This window comes from Chionomys nivalis, chromosome 5 (genome assembly GCF_950005125.1).
Source record: "Chionomys nivalis chromosome 5, mChiNiv1.1, whole genome shotgun sequence".
In the NCBI taxonomy this organism is placed as follows: domain Eukaryota; kingdom Metazoa; phylum Chordata; class Mammalia; order Rodentia; family Cricetidae; genus Chionomys; species Chionomys nivalis.
Window position 1 is genome coordinate 92818767 of NC_080090.1, and position 20660 is coordinate 92839426.

At 41.9% G+C, this 20660-nt stretch overlaps 1 protein-coding gene across 4 annotated transcripts in view; it reads left to right on the forward strand.

Moving 5' to 3' along the window:
* Nckap5 (NCK associated protein 5) overlaps window positions 1-20660 on the forward strand; it is an 843848-nt gene that overhangs the window by 277871 nt on the left and 545317 nt on the right. For all 4 annotated transcript variants that reach the window (XM_057769610.1, XM_057769613.1, XM_057769611.1 and 1 more), the window contains one exon: window positions 18167-18230. In XM_057769610.1, the coding sequence (XP_057625593.1) occupies window positions 18167-18230 (64 nt within the window). The remainder of the gene's footprint in view (window positions 1-18166; window positions 18231-20660) is intronic.

The following is a 20660-nucleotide window of genomic DNA, read 5'->3' on the forward strand; positions in this document are numbered from 1 at the left end:
TCCCTACAGTCTTGAAATGATTGCAGGCCCCCCAAAATGTGTCCACTGCACAGTACGGTTTGCTTTAAGAGGCAACAACTTGTTATATTCCAAAAAAACCACTTCTGTGAGGCTGTACTTAGGTGCGTGCATAGCATTGTGGCTGACTGAGCAGAAACTCTGATTATTCACCTATCAGAGGAGGAATTTGGAGAGATTTAGTAAGACAGTGCATAGAGGCTGATGGCTGCCATGCAGCTGTGGCTTACTGTAGTACCGAGTGCCTCCCAAGTTTTCAGGGTAGTGATATATCTCATCACCTTGTGCTTGATAAGCAAAAACCTTGTAGTTAAATGCACTGTATGCCACAAATCTAAAATGATGAGAGAAGAAACATCTGTATCCAGTAGTTTGCCTATTTTCGCAAATCCAAGTTTCTAAATCTACTATTTAAATTCTACATAGTATATACGTGTGTATGTTCATCAGTAGTTACAACCCCCAAAAGTGGAGATGCTAGCCAGAGTGCAAAAAAATCCTCATTTACGGAGGTGGCATTGTGACTGCTTGAACAAACTGAGCGTGGGTAGTAGCATGGCCAAAGGAAGGTTTTGCAAACTCTGGCTTTTGATAGGCAGGAACTCTGTGTCCAAGGCTGTGGTTTTCACAATCTCGTGTCTGCTGTATTGATTTGTAGGAGGTCAAGGACTGTCATGTTGAAAGGAGGATTACAAAGAATTATATCGCCATCCTTCCCTCTCCTTCCCTTTAAACTTCCTTTCTGTCACATCCCTCCCACCCCAGCCACACACCGGCCTGGGCTGAGTTTCCCAGTGTGGCAGGTTTCCCTAGCGAGTGGCTGCTATCCATTCTTGGACTCACATAACAGAAAAAAAAAGACGGGTTAGTTGAATAGAATCTGTGTGCTGCTTCTGTGAGCGCTTATCTTGTTCTCTGACTGCTTTGTAATTGTTATTGCTTTGAAGACGCCCTTCTTTCTCATCTGTGCGCTCAGATTATATAGGAGAATTTTCTCTCTCTCTCTTTTGGTATCGAGGTATATTCTTATCAGGATGTTTTTCTTCCATTTCATAAATAATGGTATTATTAGACACAGGACAAAGCTCTTCCAGCCCGAGCCAAAGGAAACAATACAGTGAGCATGAGCAGCAGGGGGTGAGCTAGATTCAGCAGCTATCTCTTTTTCCTTGCTGGCCTTTAATCAATGCTTGTATTCTTTCCAACTTCCTTATCCATCTTTTGTGGGCACTGTTTGTGAGTTTCCCTTCCTTTTGTCCTTTACTTTCTGTGACAGTGGTTCTGTTCCTTTAATTTATCAAGGTGTCACACACAACAGGCTGACTGTATTGAGGGTAGAGACACTGTCCATGTGCCAGAGTGTCTGTTGTTGGCTTTCCTTTCCTTTTGAACTAATGGGGACATTGCTTGCTTTGGGGATTTTGGTACTTGGCTCTGCTTTAGTGCCTAACTCTGTCAGAAAGTGTTCGTTTCTGTGTTTGCTTTTCCATATGAATTAGCCTCCTAACAAAGTTTAAGTGGTCTGTTCCCTTAATGGGACTACGTGCTGTAAGTCTGTCCTTTGCTCTGCCTTCTGACTATTGGAGGTTTTTTGCATCTAGCAGTCTGCAGAAGCAGATTCCTGTAAGACGTGAGAATGCCTCCACGGGGCAGACCCAGGCAGCTTTTGTAAGCTGAGATGGCAGAGCTACATCCTGATCACAGCTTCTTGACATGCAGACAGAATCGACGTCTTTCCTTTACCCATTGAGTTCCAGGAGGTGTTTCCGCATGAAAGCACATGGAGGGCTAGATCTCTCTGTGCTGAGAAAATTAGAACAGAATAAAAGAAAATTCCTTCTCAGCTTCCTGCTATTTGATGAAGAAGAAGATTTACAGATCATTAAAATAATGAGCTCAGGGAATAATTGATTTTAAAGTTTAACTTTGTTTTTTTATATGTGTATGGATGCATACATAGATGTGAGTAGCCATGGATGTCGGAGAAGCCCTGGTACAGGCTGTTTGTGAAGCACTGACATGTGTCTTCCTGAAATGGAGTGAGCATTGTTGGCTGTTGGGCCATCTCTCTAGTCTAAGAGTCTAGTTTTATTTGCCCCCTGCATCAAGTGGCCACTGGGACCCTTGGTTTGTTCATTGTCCATTTCTTCCTGAAGATGATCCCTGTCTATGGTGTACAGTTATATTTGTTGGCTATGAGGAGCCTTCTAACCATGGCTGCTTTGAAAAACGACAGTGAGTTATTTATACTGCAAGTAAAAGCCAATTAAAATCTCAAAATATTTTTGTTACTAAATTTTCATCTTTGACAATCTCACACATGTATCCAGTGTTTTCTGGCTCTTCCCCAGCCCTCTCTTAATTCTTCCCATGCCTGCAGCTTTCCCTTCTCCCTTACAGTTCTCTTCACTGTATTCATGACTTTGGCTCGGTGTCCATCAGAGTTCAACTAAAGGTTGTTTGTTTAACCATGGGTTTAGGATTATCCAACAGAGCCTGGTAGGCCCATCAGTGCGTACACAGCTGGATGCTATGCCTTCCCATACTCACAGAATGTACTAGATGTCATAGTTCATCAGTAGATGGTGCCTGTGGGTGGGGAAAGTGTGCATGAGGACCCTTCTACTTGGTACTGAAAGATTACTGAATAAGGTGTTTCCGTGGAAGAAATAATTTGGTGTCTGCTCCTATTGTACTTTAGCTAAGTCTTCATCCTGACCCAGTCCACCCTTCCGTCTTCAGAAAGGAATTTTAATTAAGTCTAAATTACCCTTTTACTTTTGGCAAATCGGCCAGTAAAGCGTTAATTACTTTGAACTTATGGGTCAGTTATTTAATATGTTGATTGGTTATTTCTCATATTTCTGTATACTTTCTTCAAACATCAATTATCTGTAGGAACAGAATAGATTTGACCCTCAATTATGATTCTTGCCCAATCTTTATCCTCTTTACTGCTTTATTTCTTCATCTTGAAGTATTGGAATTGGTGTGTAAGATCTCTTTGGATCCCTACTCTGGTCTCATTATTTCCTAAGCTTATTTTTTTCCGTGGCTTACAGTATCCTTCCCTTGAATGTCAGGGATCTCAGCATCTACCTATTACCATAGCTACAAGCGTCAGTCCACAGTGTTGCTGGAGGCAACTATGTGAAACACACATTGCCAAGATGCTGCATTGTAAAAACCAACACATTAGCAAATGGGCACCTGCTACGACTCAAGAGACAAACACACTTGTGAAACAATCTATTCCTAGTCAACAAAAACAACAAAGATTTCAGCGACTAATGCCCCACTTGAATTGCCACAGAAAAGAAAATTCTAGTTGTTTTTTTTTGATAGACGAAGAGAAGGGGGAAATGGAAGGAAGCTTTTGTGCTCAGCATGGACCAGTGTTATAGATGGAGAACTCCTTGAAGCTCCTTTTGAGTCATTAATATCCAAGTTGTGAATTAGAACTATATAGGTGATAACTATATGGAGAAGAAATAGCAAAAATAAGGATGCATTGGAAGAAAACTGAAGGGATAACCAGAGCAAGATTAGAACTGAGCTGAAAGGATTCGAGAGTCAGAGAAGCACTTGTCTTGATTATTATTGTAAACACTGTCTCTTTGTCTTTCCTCTCGCTCGAGATGAATGTCTGCTTCCCTAATATGTTCACCCTATTTATATATTTATATATGTATGTAATTATAAGGATGGCTACTTGTCCTGGTTGGAATATTAAACACCCTTTGTTTTCATTTACTGTTTCTGTCACTATGACAGAATACCTGATAAAAACGACTTAAGGAAGGGTTGATTTTGACTCACAGTTTGAGGGCATTGCCCATCATGGTGGGAAAGGAGTGGGAATGAGAGTTGAGGCAGCTTGTCACATTGCATTCACCATCAGGAAGCAGAGAAAGATGAACACTGATTCTCAGCTCTCTCCCCTTCTCACTTAGTGTGGAACTCCAACCCATCAGACAGTGCTGCCAACTCAGTTACCAAACCTAGAGACTTCCTCAGAGACTAGCCCAGAGGTTTAAGCATTAGGTGATTCCAGATTCTATTGAGTTGACAACCAGCAGTAACCAGGACATGATCCAGATCACTCGTGTGAGGCTTCGTCTCCATGGCAGCCGTATCACTGTGTTCTTTATAGTTCAGCAGCTGAGCTTCTGGGAGCAACTGGACTGTGAGGGCTTGGACCTCGTGAATAGTTTAATCACTTATGAATTCATAACTTAAGGGCTTTCAGAGTAGGGGTTTACTTATAGATAGAAATCTCTCTTTTTGGTTCCTGGTCACCACTGAGGGGCAGAGCCTCTTCTGTTATATGCTCCCGTTTCATGGTAGGCATCAAAGCAATGGCGCCAACCCTGGGTGGGCACCATGGGGCACAATCCTTTCTTCCTCTAAGTTGCTTTTCTCAAGTATTTTGTCACAGCGTTGCAAAGCTGTCCCACACATGTCTATACATCTTATCAGTGTCAGTGATTCTTCTGTATGCTGTGTAAAAGTTTCTCACTTAGAAGCTGGAGATGTGGTTCAGGCCCTGTGTTCAATCCCAGTGTTACATGTTTATGGGCGTGATACTACACACCTGTGATCCCAGCACTCAGGTGATGTAAGCACGAGGATCAAAGGTATAAGGTTATTCTTTGATACATAGTCAATTTGAGGTTAAACTGCGCTACATAAGATGCAGTCTCACAAACTATCTCTCATGTAATTATTGGCACAATCCTAGCATCAAAGAACATTAGCTCACAAGGAGAATATTAACAAGGAGACATTCTTGTGTCCTGTTAGCCAACGGCCTTCTAATTAGAATGACTTAGGAAATCGGGAGATTCTTTTTTCTTTGCTAGGTAGGTGTGTGTGTGTGTGTGTTTGTGTGATAGTTCTGCTATTCTCCATGATATATTTATACCCCAACTCTAACCCAAGACCAAGACCAAAGTTGGCCTCTGGCCTCTATACATACATGTGTGCATATGTACTCAAATATACATGCATCTACATACAGTGGACATAAAAACATGCATGTATATGCACACAAACAACCTAGGCATTACAGTATTCTCAAGTACTAATGATGATTCCTGTTGGTGAACATCTGAGTTCCGAAGTAGCTGCTATAGGACCTGCCTCTAGGCAGAAGAGTTGAGAGACTAGTGGTCTCCTACCTAAGCCCTCACCATCCACGAAGTCATCTTTATTTCAGAAGACCAAGTATGTATGTTCCTAATAGAAAGAGAACAAGGATTGTATCTTATACATCAAACCTCACAGAAGACTTAGTAAAAAGTATCTGACAGACTGAGGAGGTAACCATACTTGGCCTAGTAATCCCCAGAGCCTGACCTCTGTCCCCTGGAGCTGTAAACAGCTGGTAGGTAGTGTGCAATTGTAGTTCAACTCTGAGCAGGCAGAGACAGGCAAGTCCCTGGGATGCTCCGGCTGCAAGTTCCAGTCCAATTAGAGACTTTGTCTCAAATAAAACCTGATAAAGCATGGGAGGGTGACGATGGACTTCTGCATGTATACACACACACACACACACACACACACACACACACACACACACCCATGTATGTATATCAGCAAAAGAAGATCTAGACATTTCCAGGGCTAAGATTCCATGCATGCACCTGTGGAGATTTAGCCATCGTGTTGTTTGGATCACCATGATTACTTTTAATTTCTTTAAGAAATCGTACCAAGTGTAGTGAGTTACTTAGCTTAAACACACACACACACCTTGTCAATAATCCATGATTGTTGTCCATGAGCGTGATTTGCTTTGATGCACTGCAACCCTTGATGCTTATGACATAGACTGCCGTATTAGTATAAATACTTCCCTCATTTTCCTATTCACAAGTCAGTAGTACTCCCTTTGTTGAAAATCTGCTGTACTTTTCTTAGATAACCTATTAACCAGACCACACTTTGTATGTATCCAACTGGAGTGTCCTTTGCTCAAAAATGCTTGGGACAAAAGGTATTTCAGACATTGACATTTTTTAGATTTTTGGAATTTTCCACAGACTTTACCAGTTAAGAGCGTCTAATCTAAAGTAGTCTAGACTCAGAAGTTGTTAGATTTTGAATGTTTTGACTAGGGTGGTTTACCTTATATTCAGAGAGATGTATTTCGTACAAATGAACATAGTTGCTACCCGCCCCTCCCCCAGTGCCTGAAATGTGTTGGCTTGCCAGGGCTGCCCTGACATGGTGCCTCAGACAAGGAACCTTAAACAGCAGCAATGGATTGCCTTACAGTCCTCCAGCGCTGACTCATGCCAAGTGCTTTTGGAATGTGCTCTGTACCTCTTGCTGAGTTCCTGAAAGGTTGTTTGCAGTCTCTGCTCTTCATAGGCTGTGTAAGAACCACCCCAGTGCAAAGACACTTCTTTATGTGCCATTGGCGTCCGAGCTTGATTAACATTCATCCTAAGAACTTTGTTTCAACATGGTCACTTTTGTCGCAAAATAGGTGAACTTTGAGGGCTTACAGTTAGAATTTCAAATCAGAATTGTTGTTTTGGTTGTAATATTTCAGTCCATGACACCAAATATGGACACACTGTACCTTTTTCGGATGGGATGCTTCAGGGTTCTGAGTGGACTTTTAGTCTTTGCTGAATCTTCCAGAGTGTATCAGGATACCTCCAGCCCAGCAGGCAGCATACTCCAGCCGTGAATTGACAGTATTCCCAGTCTTTCCTAAATATGTCTGCTTTTCTGAGAATTAACTCTTAGGCTCATGGCTCACTATGCCAGAGGAGAGAATTCAGTGCACAGTCTCTGGTTACTGTCTGTGCCAGAGAAGGGAGTTCAGTGCACAGTCTCTGGTTACTGTCCATCAGAATTTCAGTCGATGTCCTGAAGCCTTTTCATTTCCAAACTCACAAGCCTCCTTGTCCTGAGGCTACACAGATGGTTTGAATCTCTGCATAGACCCCATCTCGGGGCCTTCAATCAAAACAGAGCCAGAATGAAATTTCAAGGCCATTGATAGTTGAAAGCCATGGCGAACTCAATTAATTGTCACATAAGGGCTGTGTTCATGTGTGAGGAGACAGCATGAGTTTTTTGTGAAGAAGCCCATTCTTTATTTAGCTACATACAACCCATCAATCTGCATATCGCCGGGACCAACGATAAATGACCGACCATCATAGGACACAGTTTTATTAACTATGTTGGATTTCTTTTGAGTAGAATTTCAATATTCAAAAGAAATAAGATACAGGAAAAGGTAGGGAATTTCAAGCTTTTTTTCTAATAATTGAACATAAAAAACCCTTGTCTACAAACAGCATTTTTCAGAAGTAAAAGTTAATTCAAGAAATTAATTGGTTCTCCAATGCTTTATAAATTATATATCTCAAGGAACTCTGTTTGAAGTCATTGGCCAGAGTTTGCCCTCAAGGGGAGACAATTTAACAGTTAATACAAGTAATTTGTATCTCCAAGTGCGGATGAGTTTGCTTTTGTGTGCATTTTGCAGAGTTATTGATAGGAGGTGTTTGGGGTTGCACTCTGCCCCAGAGAGAGATGGGGAGAGAAGAGGATGATCTTGCTTCAGTTCATGATTGTGTTAACACAGGAGACCTTTTTTACTTTATCAAACATGTCAGCATAAGAAGCACAAGATTTTCTAGGGAAAGATAATGGTTACAAGTGAAAAAGAGAAGGAGAAGATGCAGATGAACAAATTAGTACATCTTTAAAAAGGGACCGTCAGGCATGCAGGTGGTACCTAGGATATAAACTGCAGGGCAAGCACTTGACCCTCTAAGCCTGTAGAAACCTATTGGTTGCCATTCTTTGCATGGAACCAGTGTCTTATATTGAATATGGGTGAAAGTAGCTTGTAGTATGGCCTTGTGCCTGGAAGACATAAGACACAATAAATGAATGGCAATCATTTATTCATTGTAGTGTGCTAACGTCCTGTGCACCCAAATCAGGTAGTCTTAACCCTCTAGCATCTCACAGCCTATTAGGGAAGAGAAATAGATAAGCAGAGAGTGCTAATATCATAGATGGTTCAGTGGAGGACTGGGTGAATGAATTAATAAATGGAAGTGTAGATGTCATTTGCATCTTAGTTTATGAGAACAGAAGGACCGTCTTGGGAATGAATATATGGCAAAGAATATGTGTGTGTGCATGTGTTCGTATGCACACATGTGTGTACACACATGCACATGGAGGCTAGAGGACAATCTTAGCTGTCATTTCTGTGTCTCAGCTGTCATCTCTGTGTCTCCGGGATTGGGATTTGCAAATGTGTGTTCCCGTATCCAGTTTTGTTTAGATGGGTTCTGGAGAGCAAACCGAGGTCCTTGTGTACCAAATGAGCTATCAATGTAGCTCCAAGGAGAATTGTGTTAGGCTGCTATTAAAAGGCAGTCTACTAAGTTGTAGATTCCTGGTTTTGTTGTTTTGATTTATCTGTGTATTGCAACACAGAAAATTCTTTGGGAAGAAACATCTCTTGATTTGGGAAGAATGGAAGCTACAATTTTACCAGCAAACGCGATGCTGTAAATTCTTTTTGCTCCTGACATCAGGATCTTGAAATCGACTTGTTGAGTTGCCCAGTGTCTGGTGCACAATGTTTGTGAATGTCCACAGATTTGAAACACACTCTCCACTTACTGACTTTTCATATCATAAATCTGAAGAGAGTCTCCCAGCATGGAATGAAAGAGTGATTTACAGTACTTTAAAGCATTCAGGAAAGTAAGAAATGGGAAAAAATGGCTGTGGAGTTTTCTTTGGTCTGTGTTGTGCTTTATAAAAGTTTGTTGAAAAATCTGTTCTCCCCTTACGTGTCTGGAGAGGTTCATAATGAGATGAAGTACTATGCAAAGGCTAATTAATTTAGCCTGACTCAGGGAAAGCCGCCACTGGTCTCCCCATCTGCCCAAGCGACAGGTGCGCCTGCCTCTTGGCATTGTCCTGCCCTCTGCAGCGGGTGACTCCCCAGGATGCCTGTGTGTCGAGATAATGGTCCTTGAACTCCTCCAGAGAACAAACCTGTTCTCTCTTCACACATACCAGATCGCCACCGGGCTTCTATTCTTGGGGCTCCTATTCTTGGGCCTCGGCTAGAAACACGGCTGGATGATGATGAATTGAACCTTTCCCCCCAAGATTTTAGAGCATAACACCCTGCCTCAAGGCACAGATGAAAACAGTCATTTATCTAATTTCCCTCTAGGCATTTGGCAGCATCTTCCTGGGGAAAATTAGGAAGGAGTGTTGATTGAAACAAAGCCCATGACTGAGCATGTGTGCATGTGGGGAAGTGGATTTGCATTTTGCTTCTATGCTACAGAGTACATTGGCGCTTGGTATTTGGTGGTAGTGGTGGCGGGCATGGTATTGGTGATGATGGTGGTGGCTGTGGTTGGTGTGTGTGTGTGTGTGTGTTTGTGTGTGTGTGTGAGACAGGTCATCCTCAGGTGTTGTTCCTCGGGGGCTGTCTGCCTTGGATTTTGGGACAGGCTCTCTCACTGTTCTTGTTTTCTTCAAGCAGACTAGGCTGGCTGAAGAGTGAGCCCCAGTTATTCACCTGACTCCGTATCCCCAGCACTGGCTTTGAAAATGCATCCCACCATATCTAGCTCTTTATGTAGGCTCTGGGATAAACTTGGGTCCTCATGCTGACAAAGCAAGCATTTTACCAACTGAGCCATTTTCCCAGCCTTAGTGTCTTCTTAGTAAAATCTATTAAGTCTTTGGGCTTGGCTCATGTTCAATTGGTCTCCAATGCATTGTCTCCTGTTTCTCCCGGTATTTCAGAGGCAGTGTTCATGTAAGTGGTGGGTATGGAAATACTGGTGCTGACGTGTTTTATTTTCCCTGAATGTACATTCATTGGTATTTTACGTTTTGGACAAAATTGTATTTAAACAGCTGAGCAGAAGGGGTATGAGGTTCTTTTTTCAGCCTATGTGGACATCTTATGTGTTGCCTTGCATACATGAGGACCTTCAGTTTCCAGAAGCAATCAGAAAACCCAGGTGTGGGACTGTGTGCTGTAGACACAAGTCGTGGTGGGCAGAGCCAGTGGTGGCTAGCTAGCTTCACCCACTCTGCAAGTCTTCAGATCAGTGTGAGACTGTCTCAAGGGTACCACTCTTTCCCATGGGGATATCTTGCCAGATGAGTCATGGTGAATTTTGTAGGCTTTCCAGCTGGAAAAGACCAGTGATTGCTTTTTTCCCTTGGCAGCTTGTATCACAGCTTAGGATACCATGAGAGCTAGTCCTCAGAGAGGAGGCCTCCAAGTCAGTTCCAGCTCAGTTCCTCACATTTCCTCAGTGCAAAGAAAGTGTTGTCTTCAGCAATAGAATTCTTACCTTTGCATTCTGAGAGGCAATCTGGGGCTATAGGAATAGCCTGTGTTGTTTGGGGAATTTCTCAGATCCCTCTGGTGTGTATGACACAGAAGGAGTTGGAATGGGGGTGAGGGTGGCAGAAGGGATAGAAATAATGTAGAGTACTCATTGATGAAACTCTGAAATAATTTAAAATAAAAATAGAAGAATAAAGTATATGGTATCTTGAGAAGTGGCATCTGAGGTTGACCTCTGATTCCTAAATGTTCAAGAACACACACACACACACTCAAAGACACAACACATACACACTCAAACACATAAGAACAGACACTCAAACACACAGGAACACACACACTTAAACACACAAGAACACACACTCAAACACACAAGAACACACACACACTCAAACACACAAGAATACACACACACTCAAACACACAACACATACACAATCAAACACATAAGAACACACACTCAAACACACAACACATACGCACTCAAACACATAAGAACACACACTCAAACACACAGGAACACACACTCAAACACACAAGAACACACACTCAAACACACAGCACACACACTCAAGCACACAAGAACATACACACTCAAACACACAAGAACACACAGACTCAAACACACACTCAAACACACAAGAATGTACACACACTCAAACACACAAGAACACACACTCAAACACACAAGAACATACACACACTCAAACACACAAGAACATACACACTCAAACACATAAGAACACACACTCAAACACACAAGAACATACACACTCAAACACATAAGAACACACACTCAAACACACAAGAACACACACACTCAAACACATATGAACACATACTCAAACACACAAGAACACACACACACACTCAAGCACACAAGAACACACACATTCAAACACATAAGAACACACACACACTCAAGCTCATAAGAACACGCAAACATGCACATACACAGGCTTAAATGTGATTTCAAATAAATGTTTATATATTGCTGATTTATAAATTTGGTAAAAAAATAATGATCATATTTAAGCTTTTGATTAGTGGGGGACAAGGCATTTGTCCTGCCTACTCAAGCATCCCATGTTTTCACACGACTCCTGGGCATTTCTGTGAGTTCATATAAGGGCTCTTTGCTATCTTTGAGGATGTATAGGGCTAAACTCCTTAGGCAGTACTGCTGTGATATTGTGTACCCCTTTTGTTCTTGTTCCGTCACAGTAGCAGCTTGTCAGAGGCGACCCCACGTGACACCACAGTATCACAGGAACAAAGATGGGAGTGGAGGGCTCTTGTTTTTATTAGCCAAGCATGGATGCTGTTGCTTAAGGATAAACTGTGCCACTCATTTTGGTTTTAAAAATCTCTGATCATAGGTGCTACAGAGGTGGTTTAGTGGTTAAAAACGTGCACTCTTCTTGCAGAGATCCTGAGTTCAACTACTAGCATTCTTATTGGGTGACCCCCCACAACCTCTTGCTCTAGCTCTAGGGGATCTGAGGCCTCCTGGCCTATGTCATCATTCATATGCACATGCACACAGCCTCAAACAGACATACATATAAAATACGAACTTTTAAAAATCTCTGCTTAAAACACATAATGATATGTTTATATTAACCCATAATAGAATTAAAATTTTTCTTTACTGATTTTGCGACTATGTATCCCCAAAGTGACCTCTGACTACTGACTATTCTGTCTTTACCTCCAAAGTGTTGGTATCGCAGATGTGCCTCACCATGCCTGTTTTAGGTGGCTCTGTGGATGGAGCCCAGGGCTTTGTCCAAGTGGGGCAAGTTCTCTGTTGTCTGAGCTGTATTCCAAACCCCTTACCATTCATTGTGCAACCTAGCTTTCTAGTGTGCTCTGGCATGTTAGGTGTTCTTTCTGGTTGTATGCTCCATATGCACTGAATTTAAACTTATTTTGTTTGTGTTTATTTCCCAATACTATAACTAATAGCAGACTTAGAACATACTATTAGCATTTGCTGAATGAGCTAGAATTTTTATTTATCATTAGGTTATGTAGTTTCTGTTGCAGGGCTATTCCAGGTAAACCTTGTCCTAGTTCCATTTCTGCTTCTGCGCTAAAATTTCCTACAACAGTCAGTTTAGGGAGAAAGCAGTATATTAGGCTTACAATTCTAGTTCAAAGTCACAATGGCGGGAACTCGAAGCAGTGAGTCTCATCACTCCTGCAGTCACAGTCAGAGGAAAACATTCGTGCATACTCATTTGCTTCTACAGAAGGTTTCCACTCTTGCACAAGAAGGACCCTCTGCCTAGGGAATGGTTTCACTCTCAGTAGGCTGGGACGTCCTATATCAGTAACTTAATTAATACAGTCCCCTACATACATGACTACAGACCAAAACTGGTTATTTGACAATCCCTTATTGACATTCTTCCTAGATGTTTCTAGGTTGTGTCAGGTTGATAATGCTAACCATCAGGGGTATATATGTTAGGTTGCACACACATTTTGATGTTTTAAATAGCTTGGGATGTAAAAACTGAAACTGAACTCCCAAACCAACATGAACCTGTATGTGCAGGGGCGAGTATTGCAGGATGTTTTAACACTGCAGTTATCCTTGCCACAGTGAAAGAAACTGGCTTTGGATCTGCAAGATCATTAATATTTTTAAATTTTATTGTTGACAACAGGTACAAGCACAAATAGCTATTACTGCTTACTTTTTCTTGAAAAAGATTACTAGCAATCATACATGTTATCTGATATTTTCTGTAGACAGAAGTTTCTGTCCTGCCTGGTCCTGTAGCTGTTCAGTCCCAACAAAACACACAGAGGCTTATATTAATTACAAACTCTTTGTCCTATTAGGTTAGGATTATTATTAACTAGCTCTTACAATTTAAAATAACCCATAATTCTTGTTTTATTAGCCATGTGGCTTGGTACCTTTTATCAATGAGGCATTATCATCTTGCTTCCTCGGTGTCTGGTGTCTTCAGACTGAGCCTTTCCTCTTCACAGAACTTTCCTAGTCTAGTCACCCCACGTATACTTCCTCCCTGACTACTGGGCAATCAGCAATTTATTAAACCACTACAAGTTACAAATCTTTACAGGGTACAAGAGCATTATCCCACACCAGTTTCCATCAAAGCACAGAGTCTGTAACACATTGCAGCATTGTAACATTGTAACACTGAGTCTGTAGTAGTTTGCTTGATATAAGGTGGCAGGGCTCATTCTGCTACCTCCTGTTCCATGCATTCACAGTATGGAACTGTTTGTCCCGGAACTGTTTGTAAAGACTTAACAATAAGTACAAGCATTAACTCACACCTTCCTTTGAACTTTTGCTGCCTTGCCTTCAGGGCACTTTCATGGGGCACTATCTTCCCAAAGAATAGCAGAAGATATGACAGCTTCCATTCTATCTGCTCAGTATGTATAGGAGTCATGGGTCCCTTTTAGAGAAGCTAATGAGTATCTTATTATTTGTAGAAAAATTCTGTGATCAATTCTGATGTAGCAGAAGGCCCTGTGAAACTCCTAGTCTGTGTTCTTCTTCCAATTTACAGCCCCTTAGCTAGGAGGCTTCTCTTTGGGAGTGTGTTCTAAATACTGAAGTCTTGTAGGTGTTTTCAGGGTTTTAAAAATGTCATTGGTTTCTTTGGGGGGACATTGCTTGCAGATTAACCAGTGGTACTCTGAAGATCCACAGTTCACATTAAAAGAAAATTCATCATTCTTTATCTTGGGTTGGGACCAGAGGAAGATGCTGGATGCCCTTATCGATCCCTTTCCTCCTTATTTTCTTGACACAGGGTCTCTGACTGAACTTAGAGCTAGGCTGGTAGCCAGGCAGCCCCACCTATCCTCTTATCTCTGTCCCCCAAAGCACTGGGGTGACAGGCACATGTGTGGCCATGCCTAGCTTTTGACATGGGTGTTAGAGATTGAAATTGTCCTCATGCTTGCATAGCGAGCACTCTTGAACACTGAACCATCTCCCCAGAGGTTGTTTTGAAGGCGTTTAGCAACCGGAGGCTTATTCTTCATTTGGATATAAAATGGGATAAAGAGTGAGGATCTTTTTCTTCCTGAGAGTTAAATATTCTCTTTCATGGAACTGAAAGGGGAGTAAGTACTGTGTCTGATTTGTTGTGTTTTTGATATTGTGTTTTGTCCCTGTTCTGGAGCTAAGGATCCGTGGCTTTTGATCACATATCCCCAGGCATTGGTTTTGTAATCATAAACATAGTACCCGCCTCATAATGAGCTCCCAACTTTGCAGCAGAACAAAATAAGGATGCGTCGTGAAATTGCGCTTGTCTGCAGTCAACAGGAGAACTAAACTCTTCAGATGGGTGCCTGAATGTACATTTGCTGTGGAAAGCTTGAAAGGCAAGCGGTCTTTGTTTGTTTATTTATTTATTTTACACACAACTGTTTGTAAGAACCTTCAATTAGCATGAAAAAGAAGCTGGTCCCAGCTTCACAGCCAGTTTGGAACTACAGATTGGAAGGTATGGTGTGCCAGGGCGTCCTGGACAAACTGGATTATTGATGAAAGAGGCTGAGCAGTTTGTTCTGATATCCTGATTGCATTTATTACTTGATCCCACAAGCATTGATATGTAGAAAGAGTGAAGACTGTACCACAAATGCTATTTCCTCTTCCACAACTGATAACGTCCTTTGTTTGAGTAGTGACAGTGTTTTTCATGGGTATATCAGGATTTAATATTCCTGGGACACTCATCTTTTGATGCTTCTCGTTCATTAAATTCTAAATCAATGTATTAATTAATTAAAACGCTACCATCCATGGCTGAATCTGAAGTCTAACATTGCCTGTCTGGAGTAACTTTCCCTTTTTCCTGGATCAGGATTTAGTATTCCTGGGACACTCATCTTTTGGTGCTTCTCATTCATTAAATTCTAAATTAATGTATTAATTAAAATGCCACCATCCATGACTGAATCTGAATTCTAACTGCCTGTCTGCAGTAACTTTCCCTTTTTCATGGAGTTCATGTTTGCCTGCATATTGTGTCTTCTTCTCTAATTTTGAGCCAGGGTCGCTCTAACACATATGTGGGTCTCAGTACCTGCAAACACATGGGCTATTTAGATGCAACACCCCTTCTTTTTGTACTTATTTACATGCGGTACCTCTACATGTGTACGCCAGGCCAGAGAGGATGTTTCTTGTCCTGTTCTATCATTCTCTGCCTTGTTCGCTGAGACAGGGTCTTTCACTCAGCCTGGATCTAGGATGGCAGCCAACACAACCCAGGAATCTTCCTGCCTCTGCCCGCTGTGGCGCTGGAGTTACAGACGTGTCTATCAATGCTAGAGATTTGAACTTGGGTCCTAATGCTTACCTAGCAAGTACCTTTCCCTCTGAGCCATTTCTCCAGCTCTGTAACATTGGCTCTTTCTGTGGGGACATCGTCTGGATTGGATTCCTAGTAGCTCTTGTTCAGAGGCTTCATTTTTTTTTCTAGTAATTTTTATTAACTCTTTGAACGTTTCATAAATGTGTTCAATGTTGTTGATCACATTCACAACCCCCCAGTTCCTACCCTGACTTGTCCAAGGCCCACCCCCCCGCAGAAGATCCTCACTCCCTGCTTTGAGTCCTTCTTAAAATGCATGCAACACTCAGACTTCATCAGAGATGTCTCTTGGTACAGTAAGTGGTGGTCAGTGCACAAACTCAAGTTGGTCAAAGCACAGAGAATTAGAGTCAGTGGAATACTGAACCACATTGAGACATCTCTATCTATCATCTATCTATCTATCTATCTATCTATCTATCTATCTATCTAGCTATCTAGCTATCTAGCTATCTAGCTATCTAGCTATCTAGCTATCTAGCTATCTAGCTATCTAGCTATCTAGCTATCTAGCTATCTAGCTATCTAGCTATCTAGCTATCTATCATCATCTAGCTATCTATCATCTATCGATCTGTCTACCATCTATCTATCTATCTATCTATCTATCTATCTATCTATTATCTATCTATCTATCTATCTATCTATCTATCTATCTATCTATCCATCCATCCATCCATCTAGCATCTCTCTCTCTCTCTCTGTTTCTGTCTCTCTCTCTGTCTCTGTCTCTCTCTCTCTCTCTCTCTCTCACACACACACACACACACACACACACACACACACACACACACACACACACTAGGCTCAGGGTTCATTGTAGAGGAGGGGAAAGAAAACTGTAATAGTAAAAGGCCAAGGAGGACCAGAGCAAAACAAGGTTTTGTGGACCTGATGACCTGGAAAAACTGCTGGGCTTATGAGCTCACAGGAGCTGTGGTTGTCTATACAAGAATTGCAAACAGTTGATAAACTAGCTAACATTCCAGCATGCTGGAGGGAGAGCATTCTGTAGAACCATCCACAGTCAATAGAGTCATTGACAGTTGATGACTTCTGGGGTTCATAGTAACACACCCAACTTTCCTCATAAATTCTGGAATTTCAGTTAAGGTCCTCAAGCTTGCAAGGGAAAGGCTTTATTGACTGAGTCCCTACTTAGCCTGGAAAGTTGCTTTTTCTTTCTTTGTTTTGGGCAGCCAGGTTTGTCACAACCCTTGGAAGAAAGAAATCCTCTCATCAGCCTGGGGATGGAACAGTCCCCTCTGCATTCACTTGCAGATGTAGCATAAGAGGGATGAATGCTGCTCACTGTAAGGGAGGGATCTCTGGGGAAACTGTCACTGAGACCTGGAGCTGGCTAGAAGCTGCTCCTTCCCTCGATGTCACCTGTTCACGGTTTAAAAATTTGAAAAGCCATTCAGAATGCATGCATTATGACAAGCATCCTTAACATTTCATTGGATATTCTATACATCGGAAGTGTAATCAGTTAAGATGAATATAAAATGAATCTCGTTATGAAGTATGAATACTAAACTTGAGTGAGCAAGTCTTTATTGTGTGTTTGCACATGTTTACATGGAGGCCAAAGACTGGTATCTAGGAGCCGGTTCTCTGTTCCACCCGTGGGTCCTACAGATCTCAGATCCGTGGATCTCAGGTCCCGGGGCTTTCCGAGCAAGCACCTTTACCTTCTCAGCCATCTCACTGACTTACGGTCTGATCTTGAAATCTGTATTTTAGTAAATTTCCTAGGCCTTGAGAATATGCAGAGTTTTAAATTTAGACTTTGATGTGAGGAAACTCAGCACTCGATGCTGTCATAGCCCAACTCAGATCTCAGTTGTCCCCTTAGCCTTGTGACCTTCAGTTTCCGCCTCTATAGACTGAGTAGCTGTCAGGCTCATAGAATGGATAAAAATGTCCAATAGACTTCATTTTACACAGCAAGCTTGCAAATGACTTTCTGTTTTCTCAAGAATGGTGTAGAGTTATGGTTTGTTTGCTTTTTAAAATTCAACCTGGTTATAGAAGGAAAAGAGCAAACAATTAAAAAAATATAACCAAATCAATACTAATAAAATAGCCTCAGAAACGTCAGTAACAAAGGATATATGCAAATGAGGTTAGTGGAGCACCGCTTAACCTGGCGTTCAATATTTATCCCTCTATTATGAGCTCCAAAGCAAAAGAGTCAGTGTCGTGAAGCTGGATAGAGATGATGCCCCAGTGACCAATCACTTTAAATATTTAATATTAAATATGGTTGAGGGAAGGAGGTAAGTACAGGATGGGTCGCTCTAGAGATTTCAAAAGAATGTTTTCCAGCTATGCGGTGTTGTCTCAGCGCCGGGAATAGTTACCTAATCACATGTTTCTGTCTCTCCAGGGAGAAGTTGGCTGTGGCCAGGCTGCAGAGAGAAGTTGCTCAAAGGACAAACCAAGGGGCCATGGTGAGTCTTGGCTTGTCGCTCTTCCTGTGAGTCTCCAGTCCTGACAGCTCTGGCTTCAAAACCATTAAGTTCCATTAAAGTGTGTCAAAGCCAAATATTTGCTTATAGCCAACTCCATGATTATGCCGTTGGTAAATTCATGTATTTACTTCAGTTTAGCGAGCTCTGCCGTGAAAGGTGAGAGAGATGCAGACAGGGATGCAGACAGATGGACAGACCCTGAGACGAGATTTCAAAGAATATCCAAATGTTCAAAGTGTGAAAGACTATGTTTGAAGAATCTTGATTGGATGGTTAGACTTCCATCTGTCAGTGCCAAGTCTGTAAATGTACAAATTTAGATAAGGACATTTCAGTGTAATTCAGTCCTGTCAGTTATTTGAAGGTAAATGAAGCAGATTACAGAAAGAACCCTGGGGGTGTTTCTAACGTAATTCCCTTTTATTTTCTCCCTTCCTAGTATCTACAGGGTGTTCTACCCTGTACATTCCAGCTTGACGTCTTTTGGTCCACCTGAACTTCATTTTATAGACCATTGTCTTTGCCAAAGTATCTGCTCAGGTGCTACTGTAACATCCGAGGTGACCGTCTGGGTCCTTCGGGAGCTTGTGCGTGTGAATTAACTGCAGTAGCAATCTCTGAGAAGGAAATATAACACCAGCCTTATTTTGCTCCTCTTCTGACAAGACAGGGACAGGTGTGTGAGTTTTCCTCTTCTGACAAGACAGGGGCAGGTGTGTGAGTATTTAGCAGAAGAATCTGTTCTCTATGAAAAGGAAGCGGCATTTCTGTTTGCAGCCCCCAATGGCTGCTTCAGTCTGATTCCATGAGAGCTAATGACAGTTATTCCACCAGAGGAAGGAGGAAGTCTGTGAAAGTCGCTGGCTCTGTCCTTCTCCTGATGGGGAATGCGGGAGGCTGGGACTACAGGCTAGATGCTGAATGCATCTGTAGGGCACAGGGAACCAGAAACAGGCTGGCATATTTTGGGAAGGCAAATCACACTGTATGTAAGAGTCAGAACACGGAGAGAGCCTGCAAATGTTCAGACAATGTGAGGCAGCTATGCAGGAGTCTCTTTAAGCGATGACATGGAAACAAGCAGGAAAAGCGCAAAGGTCTGAGTGTTAAGCTACATCTTCTCGTCTGTACTGCTCCCTCCATGAATACAGCTCTGTGTTTGAGACTGGGTCTCTCACTGACCTGGAGCTCACACAGTAGGCCAGACTAGCCAGGCTGTCCAGGGTTCTGTCTACCCCCATCTCCCAAGCCCAGGGATTATAAACACACACCACCATGTCTGGTATTATAGGCAGGTCCCGGGGTAGAGCTCAGGTCCTCATGGTTGCATAACAAGCTCTAACCATGTGAGCTTTCTTCCTAGTCCAAGAGATTTTTTTTCCATAATAAACACTTCATTTTGGAATATCATTAGATCTACACACACATTGCACACTGCAGCATTTTATATGACTAAAATCACTGCAACAGAGAGATCAATGTTGTGTTAATGTTAATTAAATTCCAGACTCTGTTAAGATTTCATTCTGACCCATTTGTGATCTACCGTCTAAAGCAGGACCCTGCATTTCATGTAGAAAGGTTCCCCGCTAGTAGCAGGGATGCATACATGTGTGAAGTTTGAACTGTACATATACATGGAATATGCATCCCAGCTATGGCCCAAAGCCAGTCTGGGTTCACCTCGCACTGACTGTCATTTACTGTCCCCAAGGTAACACATTTGGTCTGGGAGTTTTGTTCCACTAAGGAAAGTTTTGGGAGACAGACTTTGAGGATCCTGGGTATTTTATATTTCTCATCATTGGTTTACAGTTCCCTTTAACGGCTTTCCCCGGGTGGTCTTCCTTCTGAGAGATTATTGCACCTATGCTCTACTCCGCTGGCTCAGCGCATCCTTCTTTTCAGTCTTCAGCGCACCTCAGGCTTTGTTAATGCATAAAGAAGACCCACCTGAATACTATGAAGACTTCATTCTCATTATCTTATAGAACCATTCGAGTTTTAATTTCTTATATGTGAATCTTTGCAAATTTCAGTTATACATGTTTTGGTGTGAGGTTAAGAATTATACACACACATATTTATAAAATAAAGCGTATATGGGAAATTAGCTAACAATTTGGTATATATGCATATATACATATGAGATATATGTTAGCTGAATTTCCAACACCATTTGCCAGGCAGTGAACCCCAAGTGTGACCTTTATTATCTTCCCAATGCTCCCTGCAAACCTGGTAATTGATGGGATTACTTGTACTTTGCCACTGAAAGCCCTGTAAAGGTCATCACATACATAGATAATGAGAAGAATATGCTTTTAAAATATGTATTTATTTTATTTTATCTGCATGGGTGCCTCACCTGTAATTTATGTATGTCCTCCAAGTTGGCACAAGACACTC